The sequence below is a fragment of the Myxine glutinosa genome, chromosome 9, assembly GCF_964187855.1.
Source record: "Myxine glutinosa chromosome 9, kmMyxGlut1.1, whole genome shotgun sequence".
Taxonomy (NCBI): Eukaryota; Metazoa; Chordata; class Myxini; order Myxiniformes; family Myxinidae; genus Myxine; species Myxine glutinosa.
Window position 1 is genome coordinate 100,699,096 of NC_136269.1, and position 24,448 is coordinate 100,723,543.

Below are 24,448 nucleotides of genomic sequence, written 5' to 3' on the forward strand. Positions count from 1 at the left end.
GTAAGTACAAAAAACATTACTGTAGCGGTTACCGCTGGGTGTACACAATCGCCTTGCACCTGCCAGGACGCGGCCAGGGCGCAATCGCCATGCCGGGCTCGTCCGGACGGGCCCAGACGCGCCTCTCACGGGCATGCCCGGACTCGCTGTTCCCGGGCTCGCCCGAACCTCCCGGGCACGCCCGGTCTCGTCTTTCCCGGGCATGCCCGCTCTCGCCTTTCCAGGGCTCGCCCAGAGCGCCCGGGCACGCCCAGCCTCGCCTTTCCAAGGCTCGCCCAGGATGCCCGGGCAGGTCCAGACTCGCCTTTCCAGGACTCGCCCTTGACACCCGGGCATGCCCGGTCTCGCTTTTCCCGGGCAAACGCTCCGGCATAAATGTGTATATCTATTGCTGCCCGATAAACGGGCTTTTCAGAGTACCCGAGTTTGATACGTGCAAGAAAGCAACTCGGACGAATTTCCGTCTTTGGTCGCGTCAATCCTTTCGACTCGCGTTGGAGCACAGCTCCTTCATTGGTGACCCCGAACATGGACATGGCAGTGGCTCTTAAACTGCCTACCTTCTGGGAGGCTCACGCGGCTGTTTGGTTCGCCCAGGCGGACTTCCAGTTCGCCCTGCGAGGCATCACCGCCGACGACACCCGCTTCCACCATATCGTGGCAGCGCTCGGCTCCGCCACCGCGGCCCGTGCCCTGAGCCTCCTCGAACGCCCGCCAGCTGCTGACAAGTATGACGCGATTAAGGCGCTCCTCCTCGACGCTTTCGCCCTCTCACCGGCGGAACGCGCACGACGCCTGCTCGACCTGCCCGAGCTCGGCGACACGCGCCCGTCTGAGCGAATGGACTACATGCTCTCGTTGCTCGGCGAGCACTCTCCGGATTTTCTGTTCCGAGAGCTGTTCCTCCGCCAGCTGCCTAACCAGGTACGCCTCGCCCTGGCGGGCACGTCGATCACGGATCCCCGCGCCCTCGCCAGGGAAGCCGACAAGATCTCCTCGGCAGGCCAGCACGTCGGAGCGGCTACCTGGAGCCCGCCGCCGTCCGAGGCGACGCCCACGACGCCCGAGCGCCCTGCGCGATTGGGGGCCGACTTGCCGGTGCAACTAGCGGCCGCCACGCCGCGCCGACCGCTTCCAACACGACGGCCGGGGCCTCCACCTGACCAGGCGTGGTGTTATTACCACGCCAGGTTCGGACACAAGGCTCGGACATGCCGACCCCCATGCACTTTCGGCAAGTCGGGAAACGGCCGGGCCGGCGTTCATTACCAGCCATGAGCGCCGGTCACTCGGGCAACTTGCTTTTTATTAAGGACAAAGCGTCCGGGCGGCGTTTCCTTTGTGACACCAGCGCCCAACTGAGCGTCATACCCGCCTCCGAGCAGGACAGGCGGAATGCCGTTTGCGGCCCCTCTTTGGTCGCTGCTAATGGATCGGCCATACGCACTTTCGGCCCGCGCAACGTCACCCTCTGCTTCGGCAGCCAGCGCTTTCAGTGGACCTTTGTGACCGCCAGCGTCCCCATGGCTTTGCTGGGCGCCGACTTCCTCTGCGCGCACGGGCTGCTGGTCGACGTCAAACGACGTCGCCTTGTCAACGCCGAGACCTTCAGCTCCCTGGCGTGTACGATGAGCAGCTCCGCGCCGACCGAACTGGCATGCGCCCTCCCGACGGCGAACGAGTTCGCTCGCCTGCTCGCGGATTTCCCGGCCCTCACGCGGCCGACGTTTTCGGCCGTCGCAGTGCCACATGGGATCGAGCACCACATACCCACTACGGGCCCGCCGGTCTACGCCAGGGCCCGCCGCCTCGACCCGGCCAAGCCCGCCGTGGCAAAGGCCGAGTTCGACGCGTTGGAGCGCCTCGGCATTGTGCGGCGCTCCGATAGCGCGTGGGCCTCGCCACTGCACATCGTGCCAAAGCCGGGGGCGGATGGCGCCCGTGTGGCGACTACCGCCGCCTCAACGACGCTACCACCCCCGACAGGTACCCGATCCCGCACATCCAGGACTTTTCCGCCCGTTTGGCGGGACGGGTCATATTTTCAAAAATTGACCTGATACGGGGATACCACCAGGTGTCTGTCCGGCCGGCCGACGTCCCGAAGACGGCCGTCATCACGCCGTTCGGCCTGTTCGAATTTTTGAGGATGCCGTTTGGCCTCAAGAACACGGCCCAGGCGTTCCAACGCTTGATGGACGGTGTGCTGCGCGACCTGCCGTTTCTTTTCGTCTATCTGGACGACATCCTCGTCGCCAGCACATCCCGCGCCGAGCACCTCCTCCACCTCCGAACACTGTTCGGTCACCTCAGTGAGCACGGCTTAATTGTCAACCCAGCCAAATGCCACTTCGGCACGACGACCGTTGACTTTTTGGGTCACCGCATCACCAGGACCGGGGCCGTGTCGCTGCCGACCAAGGTCGAGGCCATCACCACGTTCCCGCGTCCCCGCTCTATCAAGGCCCTACAAGAGTTCCTCAGCATGGTGAATTTTTATCACCGATTCGTGCCCCGCGCTGCTCAGCTCATGCGGCCCCTTTACGAGGCCCTCCGGGGCAAGCCAGCCAAGCATGACATCGTCTGGTCCGCGGCCATGGACGCGGCATTCACGAGCGCAAAGCGGGCCCTCGCCGACGCGACGCTGCTGGCTCACCCGGTGCTCAACGCGCTCATCGCCCTCACTACGGACGCCTCCAACGACGCGGTGGGCGCCGTCCATGAACAATGGGTGGACGGGGTTTGGCAGCCACTCGCTTTTTTCAGCCGGCAACTCCGGCCGAAAGAGTTAAAATACAGCACGTTCGACCGCGAGCTCCTCGGTCTCTTCCTGGCCGTTCGCCATTTCCGCCACCTCCTGGAGGGCCGCCCGTTCACGGCTTTCGTCGACCACAAGCCATTGGTTTACGCAATGGCCAAAGTCACGGAGCCGTGGTCGGCCCGCCAGCAGCGCCACCTCTCCGCCGTGTCGGAATTTACCACGGACATCCGGCACGTTGCCGGCAAAGACAACGCCGTGGCCGACTGTCTTTCTCGGGCCAGCGCGAACGTGGTCCACCTCGGCGTGGACTTCGCGCTCATGGCGGCCGACCAGACCACCGACACCACGGTGCAGGCCCTCCGGGCGGCGGACACGGGCCTCCGCCTGGCCGGCATCCCCTTCGCGGACACTGTCGTGCTCTGCGACGTCTCCCAGGGCCAGCCTCGCCCCATCGTGCCCGTTACCTGGCAGCGCCGCATCTTCGCCTCCATCCACGGCCTTTCTCACCCGGGCCGGAAAGCTTCTCAGAAGCTGGTGTCTGCGCGTTTCGTCTGGCACGGCCTTCGACGGGACGTCCGCGACTGGGCCAACGCCTGCACGGTCTGCCAGCGGGCCAAGGTCCACCGCCACACCCAGGCCCGCTGGCACCTTTCACCATGCCTGAACGGCGTTTCGACCACGTCCACGTGGACCTGGTGGGTCCCCTGCCCCCATCGCGGGGGTTCACCCACCTGCTCACCATGGTGGACAGGTCCACCAGGTGGCCGGAGGCCGTGCCCCTCACCTCCACCACCACCGCCGACGTGGCGCAGGCGTTCATCGCCACCTGGGTCGCGCGCTTCGGCGCACCGGCGGACATCTCGTCCGACCACGGCCCACAGTTCACGTCCGAACTTTGGGGCGCGGTCGCCCGCTCGTTGGGAGTCACTCTGCACCGCACCACGGCCTACCACCCTCAAGCCAACGGGTTGTGCGAGCGGTTTCACCGCTCCATGAAGGCCGCCCTCATGGCCGGCCTTCAGGACGACGGTTGGGCCGACCGGCTGCCGTGGGTCCTTTTGGGCCTCCGCACGGCCCCCAAGGAGGACCTCCGGGCGTCCGCCGCCGAGCTCGTCTACGGCCAGCCGCTCCGCGTCCCGGGCGAGTTCGTGCCCGACGCTACCAGTCCCTGGTCCGCCGCTCGCCAGCGCTCGGACCTCCAGGAGGCCGCCCGACGGTTTGCCCCCGTGCCAACGTCCCGCCACGGTGGCCCCCAGTCCTACATCCCCCCGGCGCTTCGCACAGCGGAGTACGTCTTTGTGCGTCATGACGCACACTGGGGGCCACTCCGGCCGCCGTACGACGGGCCCTTCCGGGTCCTGCGACGGGGCGACAAGTCATTCGTCGTCGACTTCGGCGGCCGGTCGGACCGGATTTCTGTGGACCGCCTCAAACCGGCGCACGTGGACGTCGACCGACCACCACGGTTGGCCCTTCCTCCGCGGCGAGGCCGCCCCCCGTCCACAGTTCCCCCCGCTCGACCACCCACCACCGCATCGGACCCCCCCCCCCACGTCCCTCCCCCACGTCCCTCCAGGGGTCGCTTCGGCCGGGTCATCCGGACCCCCCTTAAATTGACCCTGCCGGTGCAGGTCGATTCTGGAGGGGCGTGTGTAGCGGTTACTGCTGGGTGTACACAATCGCCTTGCACCTGCCAGGACGCGGCCAGGGCGCAATCGCCATGCCGGGCTCGTCCGGTCGGGCCCAGACGCGCCTCTCCCGGGCATGCCCGGACTCGCTGTTCCCGGGCTCGCCCAGAACGCCCGGGAATGCCCGCTCTCGCCTTTCCAGGGCTCGTCCAGAACGCCCGGGCATGCCCGCTCTCGCCTTTCCAGGGCTCGCCCAGAGCGCCCGGGCACGCCCAGCCTCGCCTTTCCAAGGCTCGCCCAGGATGCCCGTGCAGGTCCAGACTCGCCTTTCCAGGACTCGCCCTTGACACCCGGGCATGCCCGGTCTCGCTTTTCCCGGGCAAACGCTCCGGCATAAATGTGTATATATATTGCTGCCCGATAAACGGGCTTTTCAGAGTACCCGAGTTTGATACGTGCAATAAAGCAACTCGGACGAATTTCCGTCTTTGGTCGCGTCAATCCTTTCGACTCGCGTTGGAGCACAGCTCCTTCATTACTAAGGATTCTGTATGGTCTGGTACGGGAGGAGGTCCATGGGGAGGGAGGGGGTGACACCACGAGTTACCGCACTGGGTGACACCAACCCTAGTGACGCCACTGCCAACGGGTGCCCTCGTCCGATAAATGATTCCCTGCTGAAATATATAATTTCGTAGGATTTGCGCCGTTTGATGCCATGCCGAGGTCTGGATATATATATATATATCACTGGTTTAAAATTATCTACTGGTGCTGTTTACTGCTTCCTATTAATTAGTTTTGATGTACAAAATGAGATTTGCAGATTTTGGAGGGATGGAGAGTTTCGGTATTAAGTTTAGGTATTTCGTGGGTGTTTCAAACGGTTGCTGTATTCATGTTGGCATATTGTGGAGGAAGGGAAAGCGGTCATTGGGAGGACAAAGTGTACGTCATCCCGCACAAGGCTACGTCATCCCGCACAAAGGCACGTCGGTCGGCACAAAGGCACGTAATCCCGCGGAAAGCACATGCGGTACAATACAAAGCACAAGTAAACCTGCACAGAGTACACGTAATCCTGCAAAGAGTACATGTTATCCCGCACAAAGCACGCAAAGTCCCACACAAAGCTCGCGTCATCCCGCACAAAGCTCGCGTCATCCCGCACAATACACGTCCCAAAGTTACGCGCATGCGCCGTGAGCATTTTCAGGTGTTCCTGAAATGGTGGTGAGGTATGTATGGGTCCTTTTAAAGAGGTGGGATTTAGAGGAAACACCGAAACTGATCGTTATTTCTGCAGTTTGTTTGTTTGTTTTGTAAGTACACTGTTGTTGGTTATGTTTGGATGATATCGATGAATTAGGCGATCGGTGTGCGCGTTTTCGACATTGCGTGCTTCAGTTTCCTCACATGCGAGTTTAGGGTTTAGTTTTCTGTACGAACATCCGCTTTTAATGGAAGATTCTTTTAAAATGTTTTCTATTTTATCTTTTCGTTTCGTTCACGGACAAACGTGGTTTTGTTTCGTCGCGGGAAAACTGTTGTCAGGGTAGTGTACTAGCCTTTGGCCTATCTAGTCTAGGCTTGTTGTCGGTAGTGTACAGGCCTTTTGCCTATCTAGTCTTGGTTTGTTGTCAGGGTAGTGTACAGGCCTTTTGCCTATCTAGTCTTGGTTTGTTGTCAGGGTAGTGTACAGGCCTTTGGCCTATCTAGTTTTGGTTTGTTGTCAGGGTAGTGTACCAGCCTTTGGCCTATCTAGTTTTGGTTTGTTGTCAGGGTAGTGTACAGGCCTTTTGCCTATCTAGTTTTGGTTTGTTGTCAGGGTAGTGTACCAGCCTTTGGCCTATCTAGTTTTGGTTTGTTGTCAGGGTAGTGTACAGGCCTTTGGCCTAACTAGTTTTGATTTGTTATCGGGGTAGTTTTTTTTTTTTTTTTTTTTTTGTTTGCTGTTTGAGATATCAGTACCCAGCGATTTTGTCCGAAACAACGCAGAAATCAAGAAAATGACAAAATACCAGGACCTCAAAAATGAGGTCAAGAGATCTTGGAAGATGAAGAGCATCAAAATTGTACCAGTGATAATTTAAGCGACAGGAATGATAAAGGAGAACCTCACTGAGATTTTAAAAACCTGGGAATATTACTGCAAATGAAATACAACTGGAGGCAATCCGGGGTTCGGCGGCTATCCTCAAAAAGCCCTTGGAACAAAACTCTGAAAAAGTTGAGCAGTGATGAGAAACAGCTGTGGATAGTCATGAACAATGGTGCAGTTACAGGGGTGTGATAAGGTTAAACAAAATTAAATAGGACTTGACAGGCAAGGCCGGAAACTCAGCCATGCTTGGATGTGAGCATTCACTCCTACATATTCCCAGGCAGATGCAAAGTGTTCTTCAAAGTGATACGAACATTCCAGCATTCTATAAAGCGCCACAATAGTAAAGGTGGTCTGCACTGCCATAATACTTAATTTAATTTAAGTTGCCAGTTAAATAAGAAAGTTTGGTGGAGCAAAGTATTACAGGTACGTTGTTGATTACAGGTGGCTTGCTGTGGGGGAAAGCGAGGGTTAAACACAAGGTGCATGCATTCAAACCAAGATAACTCACAGAGGTAGAGTTTTAAGCAAGATAGTAAAATACATGCATTGTCACGTAGCCTCACAAGTACAATTGGAACTAATAGTGAATCATAATTAAAACCATCCATCCATAAATGACAATCCATTATTAAGCATTCCTTAGTATATAATAGTATTTGAGCTAACAAGTACATATAGCAGCTATTTAGAGTATATATTTAATACAAGCATTGTATTTGTATATGTGTATAAACTAGCTAATTAAACTCACCCAAATTACCTCCACGCGGGTCATGGGGGCTCTCGAGGGGGGGGGGGGGGGGGGGTGGTTACCATCTGAATCCTCGGATCCCTACTCGTCCCTTATTAGTCCCCTACCGGTGTACACCGGAGGGGACTATAGGTTTGCACTCCGTCCCTCCGTCAGTCTGTCAGTCCGTCATGCAAAGAAAAGTTTTCCGGACTTTTTTTCTACACTCTTAAGGCTAATGATTTCAAACTTGGTACATGGTTTCCTCATAAGTTACAGATCAAGTTCGAATTTCACGACGTTTTGATCATTTTTGACAAAGTTATGGCACTTTGAACTTTGGGAATTTCCCCAACAGTTTTCCGGACTATAATTTGGAGTGCGGTAAGTCAAAGCTGTTAATATTCCTTGTTTTAACTCCAATTTACATTCTTTTTCCACTTTTAGTGATAAGTAGGGGTCTGTGCAACTTTTTTTGGTGCAAATTGGATACTTTTTAGCCGAGTTACCTCAGACCGTGAGTTGGTAATTATATAATTCACACAGTGCAATACGTGCAGGCTGCTCCACGGAGCGACCTTGCGGGCTTATTAGTCCCCTACCGGTGTACACCAGAGGGGCTATAGGTTCGCACTCCGTCCCTCCGTCCCTCCGTCTGTCAGTCCGTCGCGCAAAGAACAGTTTTCCGGACCTTTTTTCGAAACTCTTAATGCTAATGATTTCAAACTTGGTACATGGTTTCCTCATGATAAGTTACAGATCAAGTTCGAATTTCACGACGCTTTGATCATTTTTGACAAAGTTATGGCACTTTGAACTTTGGTAATTTCCCCAACAGTTTTCCGGACGACAGACTGCCGGTAGGGGACATGTATTGCAGCGCAATACTCAGAATGCTTGTTAGTCCCCTACCGGTGTACACTGGAGGGGACTATAGGTTTGCACGCCGTCAGTCCGTCACGCAACGAACAGTTTTCCGGACTTTTTTTCTAAACTCTTCATGCTAATAATTTCAAACTTGGCACATGGTTTCCTCATGATAAGTTACAGATCAAGTTCGAACTTCATGACGTTTCGATCATTTTTGACAAAGTTATGGCACTTTGAACTTTGGTAATTTCCCCAATAGTTTTCTGGACTATAATTTGGAGTGCGGTAAGACAAAGCTGTTAATAGTCCTTGTTTTAACTCCAATTTACATTCTGTTTCCACTTTTAGTGAGAAGTAGGGGTTCTGTGCAACCATTCATAAACTTTATTTGGTGCAAATTGGATAATTTTTAGCCGAGTTACCTCAGACCATGAGTTGGTAATTATATAATTCACAAAGTACAATACGTGCAGGCTGCTCCATGGAGCGACCATGCGGTTTTCCAGACGACAGACTGCCGGTAGGGGACATGTATTGCAGCGCAATACTCAGAATGCTTGTTTACCAACCGATTGCTCTGAAACCTGAAACAGCCCTTCTACTTTATGGTCGGCAGGATCGCTCGTCTTAGATTTTCGATTTCGGATCACGGGGCTTGCCAGGGTATTAGGAGGGTTCCTTGGGTGGGGGGAGGGGGGTTAAACTTAGGGGAGGGGGCCTGCAAATCAACAGAGATCTGAACTACAACCTCGAGATGAGGACTCGCGTGTGCGTCTTCGACATTGTGTACGTCTTCGACATTGCGTGTTTGTAAATTGGTCATTTCATAGCTGACGGGTAACATGTATGCTGACCGTACATACGACCCGTCAGCCCACTCGGGGCTATGTTTAATTCTAACAATTTTTTCGAGGTCTAAAAGCAAACTCGGCGGGTATTGCTTCTAAAATTTCCAGAAAATCTTGATAGTTATGTCATCTGCGTGTGAGGTAATCAAGGGAAAGCTGTACTCAGCACGCAATGGATAATGGCCACATAACTCGCTTCAGACTCATCAGAAAATGATTTTGATGAAGATTTTTTTCGATCAAGAATCCACTGATTACAATGATAGTCAAAATCATTATGTAGAAGGTGCTGGAAGACCATACATGGATGAACCCGAGGTGGAAATTGGGGATGATATCGGTCATGAAATACTTGGTGTTCACAACAATCGGGATGACGTCAAAGAAAGACTCAGCAATAATAACTTGTAATGTCGTAAATTATAGAGCTACAGGGTGAGTCACAAGTCCCAGGACATGGTTTTAGCTGCTTCTGCAAGATTTATTATACCATGTATTTATACTGGGGTTTTTTTTTCTTTTTCGATAATACAAACAATACATTAAATTAAGATGGCAGACACTAGTTAATTTACAGTGGAAGAGACGCCAGAAGAGAGACAGTGGTGTGGTGCCACTAGAGGAGAAACACAAACAAGACAATAAAACATTTGCAACTAGAACGCCACTCGGTAGAGCGCATACTCCCGCCGTGGGTGGCCGCTGCTGAGCCCTATCTTCCAATGGTAAAAATAAATCCTTCAAAAAATTCCTGGATCTGGAATAATATCCCGAGCTTCACCAAAAACTAATCAATTCTTCCTTATCCCAAGGGCAATCATCCCACCAACTTTCATCCAAATCCGTTCAGAACTTTTCCAGATATCTTGCACGCACACACACACACACACACACACACACACACACACACACACACACACACACACACACACACACACACACACACACACGATCGAATGCATTGCATTACTCCCTGGCGGGAGTAATAAGACTTTGACGAGCAATTTGGAAAGCAAGAACTGTCAAAATCAAATCTTCATCTTTGGGGGGAAAAGGCATTTCAGATTGGAAGTGTACTCGGCAGCAAGCACGGCGGACGACCAGTAATTTGTGATTTGTGGATTCAAAGCATTAAAACATGCGTTCTCAGATCTCTGAAAAAATCATTGCGGAAACATTCTGCAGAGTTGGATGTTTTGTATTAATCGTTAAGTCGCACAATGAAAGAAGACCTTCACATGAAACCATATAAACCAACTGGCCTGTGTGACTTGGAAGATGCAGATCATGAAAACAGGTTGCCAGCTTGTGACGGACTGCTGCAGCACTTCGATACAATTCCTAAAAGATCAAAGTTTATGTTATGGCACGTGGCCTGCACGTGATCTGCACGTGACCTGCACGGGATCGCACCTGGTGCTTGTCTGGAGCGAGCTCCGTGGACACAAATGCATCGCCTGTGACGTCGTTGCAATCGAGTCCAGTGTGAGACCAAGAAAGAAGGACCAACACGAAGGTAAAAAGGTGCTTCATGAGGCCTCAAAACAATCTTGTTTACCCTTTTGTTTCTGAGGGGCTGTGTAATGAACACGTGTTCGGGAGCGACTTGATTCGTCCCTCCTTAGGATTCTTCTTCAAAACATCCACTTGGCTTTTGAACGCCTTTTGCTGTTTCGGAGTCAAAGCCAGGGCATGTTTTTACCGTGTCCAGATTTCTTCCTCGTCACCTTCGCCTCTGGGTGAATTGATCCAAGCTTATAATTTGGTTTGGCTCCCCGCCCCTCCCCACTCTCATTACCTGAGACTTGCCGACATGTATTTGAAGCAAACCATGCCTGTGTATTTGTAGTAGGATTATGAACTCGTGGGTTTTGGAGAACTTTAGGCCGTCGAAATAGAGGTGGGGCACGTGGCATAACTCGCCAGGGAGGCTGTCCAGCTGCATCGTAAAGGTGAGAGGCGAGAGAGAATTGACCTTATCGTGTCACTATAACCATGGTTTGTATGTAAAAGGGAGATCCAGGAAAATTTTTGAAGGGCTCTGGTCAAGTGGCTTCTCAGCCCCAAACAAGCAATCCTTAGTGTTCTGGACAAATCATCGAAGGCCAGGACCAAAACGAAACAGACAGGCCTTTAAATTGATGATGTGATGGATCAGTTTGGAGACATGAAGGACATAGAAATGCTGGCCAAAATCACCATCAATGTGGTGCAGGCTGCTGTGCTCGAGGGGGTTCAGGTCAGGACTGTACGCAGGCCAGGGGATGGTTGTCACAGCACCTTGCTCCATCCGATCACGTGGGTCCTACACACGTTATTGACGCAAAGATCGCTAGAGGTCTTCTCAGAACAATGACTGTACGTTAGAAAACATAAACGTCATCCACACTGTCCGTGATGGACCTATAGCTCCATACTTAAATTGAGGTGAAAATATGCCTAAAATTCCCAAAAAATTTCACCTTAAATTATTCAGAATAAAATATTGAAAACGGCATGATTGTTATGTTTTTATGTGACCATAATATCACTTCTCCAGAAAATATAGCAATATCATGGGTATATTACACTGTTTTGACGACAACAAACTTGTAATGTGCGAGGTTGTAAAAAAACGGGGGGGTGCTTAACTTAATTCTTTGTGTATATATCGGACCGGTAGTTGTCGAGAAACAGCGGTCACAGACAAACATACACACATACACACATACACACAGAGATTAATGGAATTAATAGATAGATATCTGCTTGTGTTGTAGCCATGAATTGGTCTCTTTCACCGCCCATCCCCTCACTTCAGATGCCGAGCACTTCAGATGGAGGTGTGTGTGCGTGCGTGTGTGCTTGCGTGCGTGTGTGTATGTGTGTCATACTTTTTGACGTCAATTAATTAAGTACTATTCAAATGTACGTTTTAATCCTTTGGACTGCTGAGACCCCTTAGACCTTGGAAGACCCTTTAACACAGATGACCTTTAAGACCCAAAAGTCCCCAAGGACCCAAATCACCCAAAAGTCCCCAAGGACCCAAAAAGTCCTTGATGACCAAAAAGACCCAGATGCCCCAAAAGACCCTTGAGGACCCAAAACACCCAGATGATCCGAAAGTCCTTGATGACCCAAAATACCCAGATCACCCAAAAGTCCATGAGGACCAAAAAGTCCCAAAGGAACCAAAAGGTCCTTGATGACTCAAAAGTCCCCAAGGACCCGTCACCCAAAAGTCCCCAAGGACCCAAAATACTTGACCCAAAACACCCAGATGACCCAAAAGTCCTTGATGACCCAAAATATCCAGATCATACAAAAGTCTATGAGGACCCAAAAGTCATTGATGACCCAAAAGACCCTGATGACCCGAAGAGTCCTCGAAGAGTCAAAAGGTCCCGAAGATCCAAAAGCCCCCAAAAGACCCAGATAACCAAAAAGTCCCGATGAACCAAAAGTACCCAAAAAACCAGGAGGATCGAAAAGTCCCCGAGGACCAAAAAGACCCAGATGTCCCTGATGACGCCAAAGATCCAAAAGTCCCCAATTAAAATTTGGTCCATTGGACCAACGGGTCCCCTAGTTTAATAAGTTTTGAACTGACATTTAGTGATCCTTTCATCTTTGTTTTGGCATACTGCTTCGCCTGGAGTGGTCAATGGTCAATTAATTAATGTTTAAATATAAAGATCATAGTTTCCTTATGTCTATGCCCTCTTACCTTTGGCTACTGGGATTGGGGATTTGGGAGAGGAACGTGGAAGCAGGGGGTACGGGAGAGGGGGGAAAGAGGGAAAATAGTTATTTTTAAAAAATAAAAAAATTATGCCAGACACCCTCAATACACCACTGGTGAGCACGTCTATAAAGTTTGTACTGCAACATTTGTAAATCAGTAGTAGAACATCTACTCAAATATTACAATAATTATTCAGACGGTGTATTTCTCAGCTGGGTCTCTCTCAATGGCAATGGCTGGAGTTTTACTTGGTGCAGAATCCTTTGTTATAATTTGTTTCTCCAGTTAAATATTTACAGATACTCTCTGAGAGGGTGTTCTCTCGTGCTCATCCGAGGCCTTCGTTTTTTTAGGCAAGGCCACGGCCTTCCCCACGCCTACTGATCAACCCTGAACCTTGCTATGCGCATGCACAGATAAGAAAGCGTGTCACGTGTACAGTGTGTTTGACTAACGTCTTTCTGATGATTTATAGTGACTGTTTTTGTCGCGAGAATCTACTCGAGTATTACCGAGGTCTTCTGATTTCTCAGAACCAGGATTTGGATACTTCAGAAAAATACTTATATCTTGTCTTGATAAAGTTCTTCATTTAAGTTAATTTTACAAAACTATTATCAGAGAGTGTGCTGGCACTGTCGACTCTACGTACTAACGTAGGGATGACGTGGATAAAAAAATGCCGGCCCCACCCACTGATCCAAAACAAAAGTTGGAGTATCTCTTCGTACTCTCACAATAGTTTATCGAGGACAATTGCAGTTTGAGTGTAAAAAAAAGTTTTATTGACGCCAAGTAAACAAAACAGTAAAAACCACGAGTGTCTTTCACGTCCGGCCCGTGCATAAAAAAATTCCTCTAGAGAGGTTCGGCCCCTCCTTTCTGTCCCCACCCTATTCGTTGGAGGGAAACCACACGTTATTTTGGCATTTCTAAGTGCAGGTCCTTGTGTGGCCTGAGGCTGGATGAAGACATTACTCTTTGAGAAACGAGCAATAAGGCAGAGCTGGAAGATACATTCAGGGTTACGTAAGACAATATCAGAACACATGTGCAGTGTTTGACTTTGCTGATTAAGTTATCTTGGCACTTTTGCTCCAAGATTGGGTTTCCTCTGAGTACCATATACCATTGTGTTATTCCACATTGCAAAAAATTACAGAAACAAGTGAACTAGAACGCCACTCAGTAGAGCGCATACTCCCGCCGTGGGTGGCCGCTGCTGAGCCCTATCTTCCAATGGTACCAAAAAATTCCTGGATCCGGAATAATATCCTGAGCTTCACCAAAAACTAATCGATTCTGCCTTATCCCAAGGGCAATCATCCCACCAACTTTCATCCAAATCCTTTCAGAACTTTTCCAGATATCTTGTTCACAAACACACGAACACACACACGGACGGACACGATCGAATGCATTACTCCCTCGCGGGAGTAATAAAAAATACTAGAACTGCCACTTTAAAACTGCTGGCAGTGATGACCGGTGTACTCGCCCCCACTTTTGATACAACCCCACTTTTGATACAACCCCACTTTCATTGGACATGCTTTGACACAACCCCCTTGGATACAACCCCCCCCCCCACACACACACACACACACACACACACACACACACACACCAACCCCCCCCCCCCACACACACACACACATCCCTCCCCCCCCCCCCCACACACACACATCCCCCCCCTACACACACACACACACACACACACACACCCCACCCCAACACACACACACACACACACACACACACACACACACACACACACACACACACATATCCACACATATCCACACACACACGCAAACACCCCCACACGCACACACATATCCAGACAAACGCACATCCCCCTAAAGACATCCCCCCACACACATCCCCCCCCCACACCCCCCACCCCCACACACACACACACATCCCCACATACACACACATTTCCCCTACCCCCCACCCACATACACACACAAACACATGCACACATCCCCCCACCCACACCTACACACACACACACACACACACACACACACACACACACACACACACACACACACACACACATATCCCCCCACCCCTAACACACACACAAACACACACACACATCCCCCCACCCCCAACACACACACACACACACACACATCCCCCCCACCCCTAACACACACACACACACACACACACAAACACCCCCACACCCCTCCCTCCACACGCACACCCCTCCACACATACACACACACACCCCTCCACACCCACACACACACGCACACACACACCCAAACACACACACACATCCCCACACCCAACACACACGCACACCCCTCCACACATACACACACACACACACACCCCTCCACACATACACATACACACATACACACACACACACACACACACACACACACACACACACACACACGTATCCAACCCCCCTCCTCCACATGCACACCCCAACCCCTCCCCGTACACACACACACACACACACACACACACACACACACACACACACACACACACACACACACATCTACACACACACATCTACACACACACATCTACACACACACATCCCTACACACACATCCCCCCCGACACACATCCCCACACAACACATCCCCCCCTTCACACACACACACACACACACACACACACACACACACACACACACATCCCCCCTCCCCCCACACACACCCCCCTCCCCCCACACACACCCCCCCTCCCCCCACACACACACCCCTCCACACATACACACACATACACAAACACACACACACATCCAACCCCCCCTCCTCCACACGCACACCCCAACCCCCCCCCCCCCATACACACATATCCACCCCCCCCCCCCCACACACACAGCCCCACACAACACATCCCCCCCTTCACACACACACACACACACACACACACACTCACACACACCCACACCCACACACAAACACCCCCACACCCCTCCCCCTACACGCACACCCCTCCACACATACACACACACCCCCCACATACACACACACACACACACATCCACCCCCCTCCATATGCACCCCCCCCCCCCGCCACACACACACACACATATCCCCCCCCCCCCTCCCACCCACGCACACACAGACATCCACATACGCACATCCACACGTGCACACCCCTCCACACATCCATACACACACACATACCCATCCACACATACACACACACATATCCACCCCCCCCCCCCCCCACACACACAAACACATACACACATCCCCAGACCAACCCCCCCACCACACACACACACACACACACACACACACACACACACACACACACACACACACAACACACATCCCCCCATCCCTAACACACACACACACACACCCCATCCCTAACACACACACACGCACACACCAACCACCCCTCCCACCCCCCCCCCCCCCCCACACACACACATTCCCCCCACACCCACACACACATCCACACATGTCAATCCATGCACTGATTGCAGAGAAAGTGATTTTAAAAAGAAAATTAACCTGAAATTGCAGAGACAGAATTATTTATTTTATCTGATAAGCCAAACGACGTTTCTGCTGCTTTAGCTGCTCACAACTTTGTGTGAAATGCGTTCAAGTTAAAAAAAGTCAGAATTTGACCAAATCTGTTTCATTCGTTTGTTAATATACCTCTTCTATTGACAAATCTGCAATTATAATTTTATTTGAGGTTCAAATGACCGCAGGATTGTCTAGGGCTAGGCTGAGCTAAAATTATTAGAAGCTCCTATATTTCATTTCTGCATAACTCTAAGAAGCTCCTGTGTAATTGCAGGGACTTCTTGCAGCTTCAGTTGTCTTTCCTACTTTTCTTTTTTATGAAAGTTTTTATCAACTTAAGAGTAACCAATCACAAATGGAGATAATTATAGATTGCTGTTATTAGAGATATCCATGCAGTTTGTAAGAAGTTGATGATCATGTACTGATATAACATTATACTCGGACTGCTAGTGTGATAGTGATCACGTCCTGGAAGGACAAACTGCTGCGTTTCTTCTTCTTTCAACAATAAAGACTTCTAGCTTCGAGACCATACATCCAATCATTTTAAAATTTTGCACACTTCTTCCGCTTGATGAGAGCTACATTGCATTAAAAATTCAAGTCGATCCATGCAGTGGTTCAAGAGTTACAAGCTTCTTAAAATTTAACTTACATTATTTATTGCGGCCAAACCATGTGACTTATCAAAACGTCTCAAGTAACATTGAAACATCCCCCCCATGAGGAACATTTGTGTAAAGTTTCCACTCGATATCTCCACAAATTATGGAGGTGATACCATTTCTAGTTTGAGCTTTAAAACGTCATAACTCTGAAACCATGTGTCGGATGACGTCGTGCTCACTGACTTTTTTGTTCGTCATGGGTATGCGAATACGCATGCCAAGTTTGGGCTCGATCCGTTCAGCCGTTGTGGAGAAAAAGGGGTTTTTGTGTTTTTTTCATGAAAAACAAGATGGCGGCCGAACCATGTGACGTATGACTTCGAAATTTTTTTCAATCTGAGTTTTTTTTTAACTAAGCATCTGGGAAAAAAATCCCATTTTCGGGGGAGAAAAAATTTTGTTTAACGAATTCTAACCTCTCAACGTTAGCATTTTTAATATACTCGATACACATGTCTTTTGTTCCCATTGAAGAGTTCTTTAGAATGAGCCATTCCTCAAATTTTTCCATTGAGCCGTTTCGGAGATACAGAGGGGAAAAGGGTCATTCCATGTCAAATCATCAAAGAATCTGCCGTCATCTCTCAGATTTTTGTAAAACTTTGGGAACCAATTGGGACCCATGAAAAACGGCAAGAACTCAAATATTTTTGCTAACAGCCTCTTAATTAGTGAGATACAGACTAACGAACTTTGGACTAATTAGCGTAGCGCGACGTCGCGAATTCAAATGGCCATATCTCTAAAAGTATAACACCTAGAGAGCTGGTTTTGGTGTCATTTTAAAGGTATTTTCATGCCCTATGACTTTGTCTGGGCAACATTTTCCTACCTCCAACCACAAAAAAGTTATCACAAAATATAAACTTCAATTGTGAATCCCCAAAAAATGTATCCTTCAAATTTCCTCAAATTCATCCCAGAGGTACCTTATGATGTCAAGAAGCTTCCACATAAATTTTGTGGTGGGCACTCTGAACCGGGACACTCTGAACACTTGCCAAAAAAACACTCAATGCGAGGTGGGTTGCACTGAATAGCTGCAAGACAGTGACTGTAGTCTTTAAACTCACCACCAGTCACAGAATCCAGTTTTGCTCCAGTGAACATGAGCTTTACATTTTGATGTGTTGTGCAAACACAGACTGAGTGTGTTCCACTTGATCCTGCTAGAACACACTGCCTTGGACGGAGTTCAGCAAATTTTGAAAATCCAATCTTTACATTCGGATGGGCCTCCTTGAAAAGCTCATATGCTTCCTTCAGATTACATAGCACTAAATGTTTTTGCATATGTTGCTTTTTCCCATTGACTAGAACAGAAACAAAGTCTTTCATGCCAGGCATTTGTCTGCTTATGGTCTCTGACAAGTAGAATTCCCTGACCTTTTCCTCAATTTCCTTTGAAATCGCTTTTCCCGTCTTTGGGTTAGGCATGGTGAGAATTCCTTGTTCTCTGACCAATGCCTTTGCTTTCCTAGCCATGTAGCTTGACACATCAAACTCCTCTGTGATCTCAGCAATTGTCCAGCTTTTTGGCAGAACAGTCAGCACCTGCACTTGTTCACTTTTCTTGGTCATTGATTCAAACTTGTGCTTGAGTTGTTCTATCATCTCCTGTCCTGCATCCTGGAGTTTGTTAGATGGCAATCCTGTCGCGATTTCCAATTTTTTCTTCACAGTGTCACCGATTTTCTTGGTTTTGGATTTCACATATTTATCTGCAGCAAGTCTCTTTTTTGGAATAGGTGATTCTCCAATCAATCCCAAAGACTCATTCAGTGTATTCAGTTCCATTTCAGGAGAATGAAATTCAAACTCCCCTGAACTGCCTGGTATTGGTGATTCACCTCCACCATCATTGTCCTCACTACTGCTAATAGCGCTGCTGGTCACTGGTAATGGTATTTCACTCTGAGTCTCTACCACACCTGGTTGTCTTTTTGCCAGTTTCTTATGACACTGGGTACAGATTTTCTGTGCACTTTGCAGTTTGAGGCTTGGATGAGCGGCTATGGCTTTTTGGCTAACAGCTCTCAAGCCAGACGACTTTGGTTTTTCATGAGCTCCAAAGGGATTGCAGCAGGATTTCTGCTTCAAGATGAACTTTTCCTTGGCAGTCGTCATTTTTCTGCAGCTCCTTCAGAAGTGAACTGCCAATTTCTGTTGGTGGCAGGCCTAAGCATTACACTAAGCCAACTTGGACTTTCCCTGGGGATCTTAGACTGTGAAAGTTGCATCACCTCGAATTACCCACATGGGAAATCCCAGTTGGAATTACCCAGATGAGAATTCCCCTCAGGCCCAGTTGAAAATGAAAGTATATGATACTTCAAAGCAATTGATGGTTGTTCCCTGTGTTCCCTGTCATGGCTAAGTTAGAATGATTGTATAATACATTACAAATGCTGATTTTCGAACCTATATGCCATACGTACATGTACATTATTGCTCATATCTCAGAAACTATTGGAGTGCCCATCACAAAACTTATGTGGAAGCTTCTTGACATCATAAGGTACATCTGGGATGAATTTGAGGAAATTTGAAGGATACATCTTTTTTGGATTCACGATTGAAGTTTATATTTTGTGATAACTTTTTTGTGATTGGAGGTAGGAAAATGTTGCCCAGACAAATTTATAGGGCATGAAAATACCTTTAAAATGACACCAAAACCAGCTCTCTAGGTGTTATACTTTTAGAGATATGGCCATTTGAATTCGCGACATCGCGCTAATTAGTCCAAAGTTCGTTAACCTGTATCTCACTAATTAAGAGGCTGTTAGCAAAAATATTTGAGTTCTAGCTGTTTTTCATGGGTCCCAATTGGTTCCCAAAGTTTTACAAAAATCTGAGAGATGACGGCAGATTCTTTGATGATTTGACATGGAATGACCCAAAAGTTGAATTTGTTTTACAAGATGGCGCCCATACCACGTGACCTATGACGTCATAATTAGCACTAAAAAATTATAGGAGCCGAGACGATCATTTGATGAAAATTTCCTGTCAATCCGACCAGTGGTTGTTGAGAACATTAATTATGAATTTTTCGGAGGTGCAAAATAGGGTGGAAGAATAATAATAATAATAAGAAAAACTCCAGCAGTAATAATAGGTTACTCTCCATTTCATGGAGAGTAAACCTCATAAGAAAAACGCTAGCAGTAATAATAGGTTACTCCATTTCATGGAGAGTAAACCTAATTATGCTAAATTAAAAAAGCAAAGTGGGGATGACAAACTACAGTCTAAAAAAGGTCCTAAACAAGATAGATGTTGGTTTAGAGAGTAGCTAAGAGTATTGCCATCACATAACAATCCGTACATCACTGCCTCCAGACTATTGTCTAGGGCTAGGCTGAGCTAAAATTATTAGAAGCTCCTATATTTCATTTCTGCATAACTATAAGAAGCTCCTGTGTAATTGCAGGGACTTCTTGCAGCTTCAGTTGTCTTTCCTACTTTTCTTTTTTATGAAAGTTTTTATCAACTTAAGAGTAACCAATCACAAATGGAGATAATTATAGATTGCTGTTTTTAGAGATGTCCATGCAGTTTGTAAGAAGTTGATGATCATGTACTGATATAACATTATACTCGGACTGCTAATTTGTAGAGTCTCAGTATGTGGCTAGACCACAGGAGTAATCAAGTACTGTGGTAACCAGTGAAATGTTTGTAGAAGCTTGAAGCAATGACTGATGAAGTGTATATGAGGCAGTGATGTAGGAATTGTTATGTGATGGCAATACTCTTAGCTACTCTCTAAACCAACATCATCCCTATCTTGTTGTACACCGCTCCTTTCCTATGCCATCTCCAGGCATTGCAAATCGTTATTGCTGGGCACCGAAGGGGGCTCGGCAGTGACGCACGCTGAAAGAGAGTACTCAGTTTTCACTCTGGTTGTTTGTTTTCTTGGTTGTTTGTTTGTTTGTCCGGGCGATATCTCAGCCATCCTTTGAGCTAGGAAGCTGAAATTTCGGCACAATAGTGAGCAAGTCCTTTGTCAAAAACGGTATTTTTTGATTTTTGATTAATCAATTAATTGATGAGTTATTTAATTATTAGCGATTAATTAAGTACTTATTTAATTAATTAAATTTCATTTCTCTTCTGACCATTAACTCAGGCACCTTTTGAGTTAGGAAGCTGATATTTGGACATGCCAATGACCAGGTGATTTGGCTGCAAAGGCTATTTTTGATTTATTAATTAATCAATTAATCGATTAATCGATTAATTATTTAATTATTTGATTAATGACAAAAAATTTTTTTTTTTTTTACTTACAGATTCTGATAAAATGGTGGTGGTTTTTGTGTTCTCTGACCGAATTGATTAATAATTTGATTTTTTTATGATTATTATTTATTTATACACAAAGAATTAAGTTAAGCACCCCCCCCGTTTTTTTACAACCTCGCACATTACAAGTTTGTTGTCGTCAAAACAGTGTAATATACCCATGATATTGCTATATTTTCTGGAGAAGTGATATTATGGTCACATAAAAACATAACAATCATGCCGTTTTCAATATTTTATTCTGAATAATTTAAGGTGAAATTTTTTGGGAATTTTAGGCATATTTTCACCTCAATTTAAGTATGGAGCTATAGGTCCATCACGGACAGTGTGGATGACGTTTATGTTTTCTAACGTACAGTCATTGTTCTGAGAAGACCTCTAGCGATCTTTGCGTCAATAACGTGTGTAGGACCCACGTGATCGGATCACTGACTCAACCAATCACTTTTTTTCACTTTGATCACTCAATTTCATCAATGGATAATTGCTAATGTCATACCAATCATTATTTGATCTCACATACCTTAGAATATATGCCAATGTATACATATACACAAAGAATATATATTAGGGGGTGCTTACCTTAATTCGTTGTGTAGGGGTGCTTAACTTAATTCTTTGTGTATATTTTCATTATTAATCATTTATTTATCTTCTTTCTCATTTGGCCAATATCTCAGGCACCTTTTGAGCTCAGAAGCTAATATTTGGACATGAGACCAAGTGATGTGGCTATCAAGGATATTTTTGATTTATTGATTAATCAATTAATCAATGTATCGATTAATTATTTAATTATTCGATGAATTACTAAAAAAAATTTTTTTCCCCCAGTTACAGATTCTGATGAAATGGTGGTGGTTTATGTGTTCTGTGACCGAATTGATTGATAATTTAATTTTTTAATGATTATTATTTATTTATTTTCATTATTAATCATTTATTTATTTTCTTTCTCATTTGGCCAATATCTCAGGCACCTTTTGAGCTGGGAAGCTAATATTTGGACATGACAGTGACCAAGTGATGTGGCTATCAAGGATGTTTTTGATTAATTGATTAATCATTTAATCGATTCATTATTTATTGATTAATCGATGAATTACTTATTGATTAATCAATTAATTATTTAATTTTTTATTAATGACTTATTTGATTAAATTTCTAAAAGATACATCTTCGGATGAAGCACGAGTGGTTTTGTTATGGTATTAGCCAATTGATTAAGAAAATATTTTGTGATAATCTTTTATTGATTTTAATTATACAATTAATCAATCAATTAGTGTACACCTCTCCCTCCCAATGCAGCCTCTATGAGCTGCACTGCGGTATTGCCGGGCGCCGGAGGCGCCCCGGCAATGCCGCGCTGTAGGATATTTAATTATTTGGCATGGGGGCGGTGTACTTTGAATGTATGTGTACTTGTTTAGGACCTTTTTTAGACTGTAGTTTGTCATCCCTACATTGTCTTTTATAAGTTAGCATAAAAATTTTTATTCACTTGTTTAATAGAGTTTACACATCAAAGGAAAAGAAACATGCATGCATGGAGGAGCTTCAACAAGTACTGAGCACAGTATGAAGCTCTCCTGTCGATTGCTGGGGCACAGCACTTATATAAACACACTTTGCTGCAGGTGGGGTGATTGATGAGAAACAGCTGTGTACTCTTGCCCGGGACTCCGATCTGATAAGGAGGTGAGATCCGAACTCAAAAAGGAAGAATGCAGTTTTGACCAGCATGAAATGTTCAACACGGAAGTCAATAATTCCCAGCTCGGCTTGCAGCAGGAGAAACAATGGGTGTGGTGAGTTTATGACTGGAGCTTGTTGTTGCAGATAGTAGATGGTGTAGAAAGGGAGTTAAGGTGAATGGAAGGCTGTGCATTCCTTCAGGTCACAACGCACGAGTGCCCTTGGCAGGTTAATGACATTTAAAACGGGCCTGGCTAGAGTGTGCTTTTAAAAACATGGTAGGTTTTTCCGAATACATTTCTATACTTGATAAAAATAATTTATCCACGAATGACAATCACTATGAAGCATCCATTAATATATAATAGTGTCCTGTCACTGGCGATTAAGACCGTCACGAATAGCTGAACGCTTTTTACTTCCGAGGCAAACGCCCGAATATGGAGGTTATGAGCACACACGAGATGGAGGCTGCAACACGTTTACCTGAACAGAACACACGGGTTTATACCGAAACCACAACGAATAAACAAACACGACAAATAAAATGCAACAATCTATATATAATGGAGCAAGTGTATGTATGTATGTATCTATGTATGTATGTATGTATGTCCGCATGTCCGCACTTCACCCATTTTTTTTTTTTTTTTTGTATACATAATTGGGGCTCGTGAAAGAGCTAACATTTATCACACACAAATCAAACAGACAAACGAACAAAGTATATAAAAAGGGGAGCGGTAGATGAGATGGGGAGAGAAGGGGAAGCACAACATGAACATTAACACAACATTTGTGAGGGACATCGGGAATGTGTGGGAAGGAGGGGGCTTGGAGGGAGGCGGCATGGGAAGGGGGGGGGGGGGGTGGGAGAAGTACAAACACAAGGACACCAACGACTTCCAGGAAAGAAGTTGGTATTTCAAAAAAGAGGATTTGGGGTGAAATTAGCGGGGGTAGAAAAGATCAAGGTTTTGGATGGGGGAAGATAAGAGATGGTGGTGAACAGCTGTTTTAAAGACCTGGAGGGAGGGGTGGGATTGAAGGGAGTGTGGGAGTTTGTTCCAGAGGTGGGAGAACAGAGGAATGAAAGAGTGAAGGTGAGCAGAGAGTCTTGATTTTGGCAGTTTAACCATAAGAGGGTTGCATGCAGATCTTATAATAATAATAATAATAATACATTTATTATTGTCCAAAGGCGCTTTGACAGAGTACAAAAAACAAGTGCAAAAAGGCAAAAATCAACAGGTAAATAATCAAAGCAAAAGGAAGGAGAAGAGATAGTCAGGGGTTAAATGCTGTGGGTTAAATGTTGAATGCAGTGTTGAACAGGTGGGTCTTGAGTGATGTTTTGAATGTGGTGAGTGAGGAGGAGTCTCTGATGGTGTGAGGTAGTGAGTTCCAGAGGGTGGGAGCAGCGATGGAGAAGGCCCAGTCCCCCCAGGATCTGAATTTGGTCCGGATGGGGGGGTCAGGAGGTTGGTACCAGCAGAGCGGAGGTTGCGGGTGGGAGTGTGTCTGGAGAGGAGGTCAGTCAGGTAGGATGGGGCCAGGTTATGGAGGG

At 47.4% G+C, this 24,448-nt stretch overlaps 2 protein-coding genes across 4 annotated transcripts in view; both read left to right on the forward strand.

The window, feature by feature from the left end:
• Positions 1–24,448, forward strand: part of LOC137435185 (uncharacterized) — a 367,117-nt gene that overhangs the window by 163,097 nt on the left and 179,572 nt on the right. The window lies entirely within an intron of this gene.
• Positions 1–24,448, forward strand: part of LOC144888129 (RNA-binding protein 12-like) — a 131,157-nt gene that overhangs the window by 4,382 nt on the left and 102,327 nt on the right. For 2 of the 3 annotated variants that reach the window (XM_068128744.2, XM_078784583.1), the window contains exons 1-2: positions 5,582–5,627; positions 22,824–22,994. In XM_068128744.2, the coding sequence (XP_067984845.1) occupies positions 22,928–22,994 (67 nt within the window). In that variant the 5' untranslated portion in view covers positions 5,582–5,627; positions 22,824–22,927. Of the gene's footprint in view, positions 1–5,581; positions 5,628–22,823; positions 22,995–24,448 lie in introns of those variants that run through there. The other variant, XM_068128745.2, reaches the window with a different exon arrangement.